The 12705-nt window shown below is 38.9% G+C and overlaps 1 protein-coding gene across 26 annotated transcripts in view; it reads left to right on the plus strand.

The window, feature by feature from the left end:
* NRXN1 (neurexin 1) overlaps window positions 1-12333 on the plus strand; it is a 730473-nt gene extending 718140 nt beyond the window's left edge. For all 26 annotated transcript variants that reach the window (XM_056356934.1, XM_056356933.1, XM_056356941.1 and 23 more), the window contains one exon: window positions 8955-12333. In XM_056356934.1, coding sequence (XP_056212909.1) covers window positions 8955-9262 — 308 coding nt within the window. In that variant the 3' untranslated portion in view covers window positions 9263-12333. The remainder of the gene's footprint in view (window positions 1-8954) is intronic.
* Window positions 12334-12705: the final 372 nt, after the last annotated feature.

Below are 12705 nucleotides of genomic sequence, written 5' to 3' on the forward strand. Positions count from 1 at the left end.
TGATTAATGCAAGCCCATTGTGTTCCTTGAGCTATAGTTCATTCTGGTTTGATTTGCTACATCTAGCGCATATATTTTCTTGCATGCTGTATTGTGGACACGAGCAATACTGGATCTATTTCTTGTCACATTGTAATGCATGTGCATTGAATTTCTTCTTTTTGTGGAACAACCCCTTTTCCTCAGGAGTATTTATCATCCTTCTTTTTAGGGACATGGTAGAACCATAGGTTGGTTTGGGTTGGAAGGGACCTTAAAGGTCACCTAGTTCCAACGCCCTGCCACGGGCAGGGACCCCTCCCACCAGCCCCGGCTGCTCCCAGCCCCGTCCAGCCTGGCCTTGGGCACTGCCAGGGATGGGGCACCCACAGCTGCTCTGGGCAGCCTGGGCTGGTGTCTCACCGCCCTCATAGTGAAGAATTTATTCCTGATATCTAATCTCAGCCTCCCCTCTCTCAGCCTAAAGCCATTCCCCCTTGCCCATCACTACAGGCCCTTGTCAAAAGCCCCCCCAGCTTTCCTGTCGGCCCCGTTAGGCACTGGCAGGTGCTGCAAGGTGTCCCTGGAGCCTTCTCTGCTCCAGGCTGAGCAACCCCAACTCTCTCAGCCTGTCTGCACAGGAGAGGGGCTCCAGCCCTCCCATCATCCTCATGTCCCTCCTCTGGACTCGCTCCAACAGGTCCATGTCCTTGTGCTGGGGGCTCCAGAGCTAGACACAGCACCGCAGGGGGGGTCTTGGGAATGGAGTGGAGGGGGAGAATCACCTCCCTCGAGCTGCTGGCCTCGTTTCTTTTGATGCAGCCCAGGATACGGCTGGCAGAAGAAGAAAGGCAATATTTTTCAAAGATATTAAGAAGTTTATAGCCAAAATACTGGCCTGCATTAGCATTGTATCACTCAACTTCTATCCCAAGGCTTTCTCAGACCAGATTTGAACAATGCAATGTTAAATCAGGTCCTTAAAATTCTATAGGACATTTGCTTTACCTCTGCTATTTGGAGAAAGGATCAGTCAGAAAGATGAAAGTTTGAGGCAGCCACCCCTAGCAAAGAGGGAAAATAAAATACACTCTGCTAAGGAAGTGGGAAGGTGCCTCTCCTGTGTGCAGGACACAGGGTTTTGCCTTTCTGAGTTAAAAGACACAGGACACCGTCTATCCCAGCACTCTTTCACAGTTAATTTTTTTGCGTTCAAACAGGGGAATTACAGGTGTGCAAGCAAACCATTGTGCTTCTAGCTAACCATTTGCAATACCTGATAAATTCAATTATTGTGGTGTTATAAAGTATTGGTGTATGCCAGCCGCAGCTTATCAACTAATAACCATGTTAACAGACTGCTGGCAGCGAGCAGGGTTGCTTATCCTGCTGCCAGACAAAGGAGGTAAAGGGCAAACGGTAAACTTTTTGCTGGTGCTTTCTAGCAAGCAGCAGCACAGTGTGAATTTTCATTCTCTCTTGCACACTTAGTAGTAAGGCCATTGCTGCTAATTTTCAGCCACCTAATTTGAACCTCTGCAGAAACTTCGGGGTTTTTGAGTGTGTGACTGGGCGTTTGACAGCCTGCAAGGTGGCAGGTGAATGCTGACAAGTTTGAAAGCTAGGTATTCTCTGAGGATGTTGCTCATAAGTGGAAGCAGAGAAAATTTGAGGCAAAAGTAACCTATAATGAGGAGGCACGTACCTGAAATAGTCTAACCGTAGGCTATCTTCTTCTAACTATATAAAGACCTGAATGAAACCTTGTTCTGCTGTATTGACGTGCTATTCTGGCCCATAGGTTTCAAAACCAGCACTTCTGAGGTGAAGAGCTGTGGTCTATATTTGGGACTTTGATGGTTTAAATGTAAGCTGGCTTAACCCATAGATTCTGATCTAGGCACAGCACATGTTGTGAACATACCTTTTAAAAAGTTACAGAAGAGGGATAAATGAAGGTAAGGATGAAAGCATCGAGAACATGAGAGTTGTATTCCAAAATAAAACAAAGCTTTATATATATATATCTATATCTTAATATTTTTCCTTGTGTTGACGTCAGAGACACCAGAAATTTTTTATAGAGTATGACGAGAGAAGCAAAGAAAAACAAGGTGGTGCTATTAATTTTAATAATTTTATCACGAGAAAAAGAACAAAGAACATTAATTACATTAAGTGTAATTTATATATCAGTCCTGAAGTCCATTTATCTTTCTCTTCCCGCCCCCAGAGAAGCATATGAGCTCTTGGCAGTAATACGATTCAGGCTGAACAAATGTAGCTATATCTGCAAGTTGTATCTGAGCCATCATTTAGCGAGTGTATTACCTTGGTATTTGTAGCCGTTGCATTTCCAGCGTGTGCACATGTATATTCTGGATGTCTTGAAAGCCTGGCCCCTTCTTTTCCCAGGCACATTATCAACGATGTCCGTAATGGATCTGACTCGATGACAGTATTTAGAGCAAATTGAATGCAGTGTGCTTTCAGGTCCAACATTCAAGCCATATATATATATATAATATTTGTGGCACAGGCATTTATCTCTTCATGTAGCAGCTGCTTAGTGAAGGAAGACAGTCAGGGAGTCACCGACAGTTGCAAAGATGAATGTGGGTGTCTGCACCTCCATCTCATTTCATGAGCAAGAATAATTTCTTGCTCTGCAGGCCAAGCCATCACATTCCTCACTCTTTACAACTACATTTTGGCGTTCTTTTCCAGAAGATGGGTTCCTAGATTAGGTGGTCTGGGGCTTTTTTAAATGAGATTATAATGATTAAAATAGCAAGCAATGAAACTTTGGTCCTGCAAAGCTCAGTAGCAAAGCTTTCACTAAGTTCAGTGGGGCCCGAATGTCATCGTTGCTAACACTGTAAGGTTTTGGTACAATTAAGTCAATCTTGGACTTAGCTGCCACCAAAAATTTGTGTTTCCAACGTCCCTGCCCTTTTCTTGCCATAATGCTGGTGTTCATCTGAGTCTTCAGGGACTTGGAGCTGCAGGCAACTAGCTGAGCAAAAGATACTGGTTTAGCTGTCTGAAGTGGTTCCCCACGATTACAGCAGCTTAGCTCTACCTTGAAAACATGCTGTCAGTAGCATCACATTTGTGTTTTGCCTTCCTTATGTTATCTTATTTGCAAAAGCATTTAATTTTGTTCCTATTTAGGAATACTTCAATTTCAAATGTAGACTACCACTGACTCTGCTGATCAGTCAAAATTTCTGAAACAAAGTAACAAATTACCAAAGTTTTCTCAGAATACACACAAAAATGGGAGAAATCACTTCACATAGAAAAAGAAGCAGAGATGCAAAGGTGAATGACAAATGTAGAAGAGGGGAGAGGTAGGACACCTGAAATGGTAAAAGGAGAAAGGATCCATATTTGGAGGGAAGGAATACTAAAAGAGGAGCAATACAACTGAAAATGTTAAAATACACTAATAAAAAGGGTAAGAGCATGGGGATGAAGTCTGCTAAAATCATTAAGTGATATATTGGTTTACATTTTCCATTTTGGCTAGAATTAAATTTAGTTTTGTGGAAAGTGTTTTCACAAAAGCTTCTTATTAAACTGTGTGAAAGATTCCTCTCAGCTCTGTAGAGCATATTAACTTATAAACCCCATTGATTTGGTATGCTTTATCAATTGGCACTGCTACCAACTTAACCTATCTCCCTTTAGACTTCTGTTGTCATTTAAGAGAGACTGAGGCAACAACCCTTCCACCTCTCAAGCACAGGAAAAATAACATTACTTGCAAAACCTGAAGCCCTAAGGAGCTGGAAGGATTTGTAAATGATTTGAAGTCACTATATGGCACATCATTGCAGTTGAAAACAAGCATTCTACTCTGTGCAGAGACAATGTTTAGCTTCCTAGCAAAACAACCTTTTTAGCTGTGCTGTTTTTTTAGCTAGGCTCTTTTTATGGCTAGCAAAGTTAGTTAAGGTCACTTTAGAGGTATTGTAATGCATTACATCTTTCCTTCTGAGAACCTTTGAAATTTCAGTTTATAGGAAGTAAAGAACGTGGGTTTGCACAGCAAAGAGTAGAACAGATACCTTAATCATTTTCTCATAAACACATTTGAAAGGAGGTTATTGTCTCGTTCCCTCAAACTCAGTAAGTGTCTGACAGATTCCTTAGAACAAATACAATGGTGTGAATTTGAGACGGCAAATGTAGCTACTCTGCTCATAGGCACCACACGTCTCCACCACGTCACAGTGTTGTGTATGCAGGTCTCCACTCCCGTTCTCTTTGAATCGTGATGCCATTATGGTCGTGGACCATGGAGTGTGTGTTCGGCAACACAGATAGTCTTGTGGTAGCTCTCTCACGGGGATCAGATTGTGGCTTTGGATATAGACTGTTCCAAGTCTGATGAAAGTTTGTCACTGACCTATAGCAGCCACACTGTGGAATCACTCCTCCCTTCCCATGGCAGCTCAGTTGTTGATAAACATCTCCTGGGGATCCAGTTCTTGCCTCCCCTTGAGAGCCACTTAAGGCTGGGTAGGAAGGGAGCAGGCTGAGATACCCCTGTATTCAGACCAGGTTGAATTTGAGCTTAGTCTCTAGCACAAGTTTACAGCAGATCCTGGGTTTGCAGTTGTGCTGCATCTATCCCACTGGTTCAGCAGAGGAAGCACTGAGATTTGTTTTTCCGATGTATTCATTGTAATGAGATGTTGAAATTGCAGTGAGCTCAGAAATCAGTCCACCAGAATCCAACAATGCTACAGAAAGTCGACAACAATCAGGTCTACAATGATAGCACACAGAATGAAAATTAATATGTGTCCAGTAAATAACTGCCTTCATGCCTCATTGCAAATGCAGTAGTTAAACATTCCTGTCTTGTGAGTAATTTCTTATTCACAGTTTGTGGGAAGGCATAAATGTAAAGAAAACAGGTTTGGGGTCCTTTTGTTGGGGTTGGTTTTTTTTTTTGGTGGCGTTTTGGTGGTTGGGGTTTTTTGTCTGCTAATTTCAATTCACAATCACCATGGGAGCCCGCAATTCCAATTTTCTTTTCACAGTATTAATGAAAACTGGGCACTGAAAATAGTCAGATTTTTTCCCTCTAAAGTTTAAATGACTTAGAACTAGAGTCAAGAACGATAACTTTCAAATCCATTATTATGCAACGTAAAACTGTGTTCAATTGCTATTATTTCATGCAAAGTTTTTAATAAGTGGTAGAAGAGGCTTTTAAAAGTCAGTCTCTTCTAAGCTGGTCTTTGAGGCAATCCAAAAAGGCTGGCCATATGCTGTCAAGAGGAAGAGTTGCGCATCAGAGAAGTTGTTTTAAGATGGGATCATTATACCACAAGGTGACTCCTATTTCTTCTCACAGTTCTGACATGCTCAGAGCATAATCACAGTCTTTATGATTTTCTCCTGTTCCTAATCAAACCATCCTACTTACAGTTTCAGGATTTTTTGGATTCTTAAAAATCAGGGTCTTTTTATGACATTTAATCTTAACATTTGCCTATAAGGTATTTCACTTCTCATTTACAATAATGGATGAAGTTAGTGTCTTTTTGATGCTGCAGACACTAACAGAGACCTTGAGTGAGTAGCAGACAGGGTTACCCTACACATATACCTGCCTGTATGTGTAGCCAATAACTCCGCCTGGTTCAGGTACCAAGATGCTGGGAAGAAAACTGCATCATGTGGCTCTTAAATTGTTGGGAAGCAGAGTGTAAGACATATGTAACCTTTTAATCTTTGCTTGCTCTCCATTGAGATCATCTGTTGTCCCTTGCAATAGCTCCTGTCTTGCATCAGGAAAAAAAAAAAAATCCAGGTAAATTCCCCCTGGGTACTCAATCTGGGTACCAAATAAAGGTCCTACTTAAATAGAAAGCAGCTGTTTCAGCAATGTTATGGATGAGGATTTGTTTATTTACATAGACTTCAGAAGAAATCATTTTCCCAGTGGCCTTTTCCTCCCTGTCTCAGAATAGGACACTTGCTTTAGCATGTGCTCCATTAGCCTTTTCTACCTAAAAAGCTCAGAGACAAACCCATCCACTTTGTAAAACATTCCTCTTATTTTCTCCTCATTCATTCGTCTTGAGCGACCCTGCTAGGCTAAAAGCATATTTTAATGTAAACAGAAGAAAAATAGCAAGAAGTCATTTCCCTTGCTGAACTGCTCCTTTTACAGAAGTCCAAAAAAGTGTAATGACAGATGCTTTGAAAATGTTGCAAGTTTAAATAACATTAATGTAGTGGCTGAATATTCCTCAGACAGATGGGATAAATGAGATAATTGTGACAACATTCTTAAAAATAAAAGGATGCCATCAGGTGAAAGGCAGAAGTTTAGGTAACGTTGGAAAATACTCCTTACATGCTTTTTTAAGTTGCAATGTTAAAAGAAGGTTTTCCTCTGAGCAAGCTGTTCAGTGTCATTTAGTAGATATTGTAAAGTTAGTTGATGGTGTTTGGCCCAAATGGCTGTATTTTAAAGAGAAAGAGCAGCTGTTAGTCCATCAGGTACTGACAGAGTTTATTCAGTTACTTCTGTTATTTCTCAGACAGAAATTAATTTCCTGAAATCACATACAATAAGATAAGACTTTGTCTCATTTTCATTCACTATGGAAATATTCAGGAGACTTTGTTCTGCAACAATGCATTGTCTCTTGTAAAACAGTAAATGACAATCTGTGTATACAAGAACTTCCATTTTCTACAACAGTTACAATGAAGAAACAGGATCTAAACCAGTCACTGACTACTTTGGGACAGACCACATTTCTTAGTAGGCTGGCGTCTACCCTGAAATGAGAAAAAATCTTAGAGCCTTCTGAAGCAAAACATCAAGTTCTGTTGTCTAGTCATAGTAAATACCAATTGTACCAACTCAATAACTAAGAACTTTCAAAATGGGAAAAAAACCCTAAATTTCAAATACTATTTGACATGAGTGACAGTTTTCTTGAGCCTTACTGTGGTGCCTCTGTTTTTTCAGCCAAATAAGATGTCACCTTCTTAAAACCTATGTGTGATAACTGCCAGGAGTGGTGTTTCAACCATTAAAAACACAAATCATTAATAAATAAATGATGAGTAATACCAAAGTGGGGAGGGAACTTATTTCTTTTTGGTATTTGTGGGTTTTTTGATGTCTTTTATTATTCATAGGCCAATCGTAGATGTCGGTAGCTGGTGGCTGCTTTTAATTCTGGTTGTCCAAACTTGTTGCAATTTTTTAACCAATGTCGATAGTCTGAGTGGTATTACCTTTAATGTAGCATCCTGAAAAACATCATCTTCTTATTATATCTTTACAGTGCAAAAAAAGCAACTATGAGGCGCAGTGTGCTTTTGTGCACCTGGAGCAAGACATTTCTCTAGTACACTTCCATAATATGCTAGCTGTAGGCAAGGCCTGATAAAGTTGATGTTATGAATACATATATATTATAGATATGTATTCATAACATTAACTTATGTGAACATTTTATATATATATATTAAAACTAGTGTTTAATAATACTCTTAGTTAACAACCATATTTTACTGACTGCATTTTTAGCCATGCATAATGATTTAAAATGCAGTTTCCATAAGCCAGCCTGGATGCTTAATGAGAGCGTTCTGCACTGCTCAGTGGGAAACCCTGGTTCACTCGCTGCTCTTTTCTTGCTTCTGAGTGCAGCTAGGGTTGGCAGTCTGAGGATACACAGCCTCTCAGGAGTCTGGAAATGTTGGTATAGTCAGAGGAATATTGTGTAGACCCAAGTCACTTCATTTTCGTCCATGACACTTGCTAAGTTACAGAAGATCCATCTCTGCTATTGCCACTGAAAGCAATTATATACAAAGATCTGCCTCTCCTCCTTCTGCAACATGCAATAAAAAAGGACATCATGGGAGATGCATAAGCATTGTGTGTGCTGTGAGCGTTTAACCTAGAAATTCCTCTTGGAATTAGGCTTTCATTCCACGTGGCTGTGCAAGGGGACAAAATGTGGCAGACAACACAATAGGTCCTATCAAGAAGACTTAACGGTCTGAAGGCATAGGTCAGTTCAGTCATATCACAACTGAAAAGACCAGAGTCTGGCCTTAGAGGTGGGTTCTTAGAGGGCTGAGCCCTTACTCTTTGCAATTTGAGAGGCTTTTTCTGGGCATAAAGCATTGCTCAAAGGAATGTCTACTATTGGTGTTAATGAAATTACAAAAGGAGGGAATGGGAGAAGTTGAGTGAGAAAGTGCTCTAAAGTATAGCCGTATTCAAGGATGGCTCTGACCTAGAAAAGAGGAGGCAAGGTTGGATAGCTCTGTAAAAGTAATAAAACTAAATATAATTAATTTTGGAGAAAATATTAGAAGGAAAGGAGAAATGGGGAAGCTTGCTGAGGGAGGTCTAAAGGAGAGCTGAGAGTACCTTATTTATGGCCAGCTTATTGGCTGCTGTCATTTATTATTAGTGGGAATTTTTATTTTTTTCCCCCATTCTGTTTGGTAGCCTGTTTTGTCATCACTGTCTTCTCAACAAGTACTGTAGTGTCATTTCTTATTCTTTACAGGTGGAGAGAAAGGGGCAGAGGGGAGCAGGCGAGGGAGATTCTTTCATTCCAGATGATTGTGTTCTAGCATTTAAATTGTGGCACGCCTGTTATTTCAGATTATTGAAGCATCCTTTGCTTAATAACAGCATTTGGGGAAATTATACTTTTGAAGGCTAAAATGGGATTTTCCTTGCTGTCCTTTTCCTTGTTTAAAAGTCTGTTTACTCGTGCTGTGACAGACATGAAAATGGAATGGGCTGCAAACCCAAACATTTTCAGGCCGGTAGAGTAGGGTACCATAATAGGGTAGCCATGACCTAGGGAGTGCAGTTAGAAAGATGCATGTTTGTAGTAGGTAGATATGGCTAACTCCTCAATGTGTAACCTCAATAATAACCTCTCCCTTATTTCATTATCTACCTACAGCAAATCCTACCAGGGCAGGAGGAGGAAGGGAGTACCCTGGCTCGTCCGAGGTGATCCGTGAATCCAGCAGCACAACAGGCATGGTAGTTGGGATCGTGGCAGCAGCGGCGCTGTGTATCCTCATTCTCCTGTATGCTATGTACAAGTACAGGAATCGAGATGAAGGATCGTATCACGTAGATGAGAGTCGAAACTACATCAGTAACTCAGCACAATCCAATGGGGCTGTGATCAAGGAAAAACAGCCCAACAGCGCTAAAAGTACCAACAAAAACAAGAAAAATAAGGATAAGGAGTACTATGTCTGATCTCAACATTAAAAGAACGCTTGTATAGAAATAGTCTTCATTTTATCTGAGACATAATACAAACTTATTTACTTTACTTTTTATGAAGCACATTCAAAAACAAACAAACAAAAAAGACAGGGAATGCAATCAGAAAGGAAAGACTGTTTTTAAAAACAAGCATTTCATGCTCTTGTTTTTCAGAAACAGGAGCTGATAAATTCCCTAACATCCACAGTGTTTTCATTTACTCTGCCTGTCTTTATGTTGCTGGAACATTTCTGAAAGACAATGATGACACCACGCATTCATAAAGCAAGGAGTATTACTACAACATCAAGGCACAATATGAAACAAAACAAATTAAAAAAACAAAACAGGAAAAAAAAAGAAAAAAGAAGCTACCTATGATTCTGGATTTAGCCAAAGTGCTAGCGCTTTCTTGAGAAGTAAGTTAGTCTTATTGTCAGAGAAGACTGTCATTATATATGGTGACTCAACAAGCAAACATAAAGAGTTTGCCGTCTGGTGCAGTGAAGCAGTGATTGGAAACTTGCATTTGAAACAAAGTGCTGGCTTTTCTGAAGACTTACGTAGAAATACTTTCAAAAAGCCCCTTTCTGGTTGTGAGGAAAATAGTACGGAGGCCTTATTTTCAAAAACAAAAAGAAAAATCTGGAATATAAGGCACATTTCCAAAAAAAAAAAAAAAAAAAAAAAAGGAAAAAAAAAGAAAAAACAAACGAGGGCATAGATGCAATCATTGGGAAATTTCATGCACGCTTAATATGTTACTACATATGTTTATATAAAAACACATCTATATGTGCTTTCTGGACTGTGATAAGTGATGTTTTATAGCCTGTTGTATAGAAAATGCAAACTATATCTGCTCTTCAGCCATTTTTGGTAAACTCAATGTTATAAGTGTTGCTAGGTATAGAGAGTTTTATGACATCTGGAGCAACAGACATACTTCAGTTTTTTTGCAGCCATTATGAATTGTCCCAGACTTCTTCCCCTTTTTTTTTTTTTCTCTTTTTTTTTTTTTTAATTTACAGTGTAGTGGTTATACTAAGGGGGATGTGTATGAATGTATATAAGAGTCAGCTAATTTTTTTCTTACCTGTACAGCCTCTATTCTGTTGCAATTTAGTTTTAGTAGTTTGTATGAAAGAAGTGGACTAGAAAGCAAAAATGTATCTCTACTGTAATTTGTCTTTTCCCTCCTATCCCCATCTCTTGCTCCTGATATGCATCAATGAAGTTGATCAGAATGGCCAATTTTCCTATAAATAGACACTCATTAATTATCTAAATAGTTAGTGACTTAACTGGCCTTTGGCTTCCAGTCAAAGCTTCACTATTGGAGAGCATGGTTTGCCTTACAGAAACCTTGTTCTTAAGAAATTATGAGAATGATGAGTTTCTTGAGAATCTTAGGAAGTATCATATAGTGCTTACCTGGCATTCAGTTACATTAACTACAGCATTGGATGGTAAAAGACCTAAAAACCCCATTTTAATTATCCAGGCTGATTCTACTGCAGAATTTACCCCTTTCTCCAAAAAGGACATAATCTTGAGGTGCACGATAGTATTTTTCAATGGCGGGCATTTTGACATATGAAAATGTATTTTTAGCTAAGTTGATGTAGCATTGCAAGACATCATAACCAGACAAATATAAGTTCATCATGTTTTAAAGTAACACATAGCTTTTCTTGCATATATAAAACATTAATGCATTTTAGTTAAACATATTAAATATAATGCTGTAATTTACATGTTAAGCTTTTTTTCTAGTATTATTTCATTAGGTTCACAGCAATAAACCATAGCCTAACATTTTATTTACACGGAAGTTCAAAGGGAATACATTAGACAGAAAGAGGGTAGTTCAATAGAAATCAACCAAATCATTGGAAGGCCTCCTGGGAGGGATATAGATGTTCACACTTTACAGACAGGAAGGAGGAATTTAAAATTAGCTTTAAACAGCAGGCACAAAACATTTTGTTGTGTGTTATTCACTGTAGCTGATGAAAAAGGCTGGAAACTGGTACAGCTATCTATCTGGGAGTCAGAGCACTTTAAAAATACATGTAGCTGACATGAAAACACCTCTCTTGAAGGTTGCCTACCACATTGAGGTGTGTCATGTTGCATTTATAAAACAAATTTGTATTTTCTTTAGCATTTACACAGAAATGAGAACAGGTTCACGAAAATCCATCTGATGTTCATATCTTAGATTGTTTTTCACCTATGGCATTCCCGATTTCTCCCACCTTTACAAGACAGCTGTACTCAGGGAACGGCAGGGTCAGGTATACTGGAGTCATTGCTGGAAGCAAGAGACTTCAGCTGGAGGGAGGAAAGAAGTTGAAAGCCAGGTGGTGTTCAGATTTAAGTGCTTGAAGATACCTAGAAGAACAAGAATGATCAGATGACAGGAGACAGGACATGACAGAGTATGGTCTGGGTGAGATGAAATGTTTTTTTCTGCTTGGTATTGATTGCATTAATGAAATAGCATGGTCAGGTCAACTTCCAGGCAGTTTGGTAGATTAATCTTTAACTAAATCCATACATCAAGGAAAAAAAAAAGATCTGCTACTACTATAATAAGCAAACATGTTTTTAACACTGTTTCTGAAGGTTCTCCTTTTTCCTCTTTAATTTCATAATTTAACAAAAAAGAAATATGGATGTATCAGAAGTGCCAGCAAGTGGATCTAAAATTCCTTTTTGTTTAAAAACAGCAGCAACAACAAACAAACAAACAGACATAAAGCAACTACCTAACATAAAATTGGATCTTTTCTCTATAATAACCTAATTTGTTTGACTGAGATGGCTTCATTTCTATGACTGTATTGTGTTGCCTTTTTTAACAAAACACTAAATAACGTGTGAAACTTTCAACCCTAAGACACTGAAAAGAGGCCCAATGCCCCTAACCTTATAGTGCTTTCTGTGATAGATATTTACGATTTTTTTATTTGTTGCAAGGCCAATTTATTCATTATTGGAAATGCTAAGCAAGTGGAATTTACTGTTTTGTTAATAAAAATGTTTCTTAATACAAATGCTGGCTTGTTTCTTCTCTTACTCTTAGATCTGGAGTTCATCTTAAAGCAGTGAAAAAGAAGGGTAGATTTGTGTAAAGTTACAGACATTTGTGTCAGGAAAAAGTGACCCCAGAGCTCTTTGTACACTTAAGTGAAAACCTTCTACAAGTTCTGTGTTCAACTGGCCCAGTTAGAAAAATACGAATTACATTAGTGCATTGTTTGGTTTTGCGTAGAGTTGCTTCATTTAAAATCTTACTGGTTGTATTTCATTTTTTAAAACATCAAGAAATTAAAACTATGCTTCCCTCCCCCTGTGAATGAAAAGAGAATTCCCTTCCTTTGCCACCACGTGTTTTTTTTTTTTACTTTTTTTTTTTTTCCTCTGGT

This window comes from Falco biarmicus, chromosome 12 (assembly GCF_023638135.1).
Source record: "Falco biarmicus isolate bFalBia1 chromosome 12, bFalBia1.pri, whole genome shotgun sequence".
NCBI classification, from domain to species: Eukaryota; Metazoa; Chordata; class Aves; order Falconiformes; family Falconidae; genus Falco; species Falco biarmicus.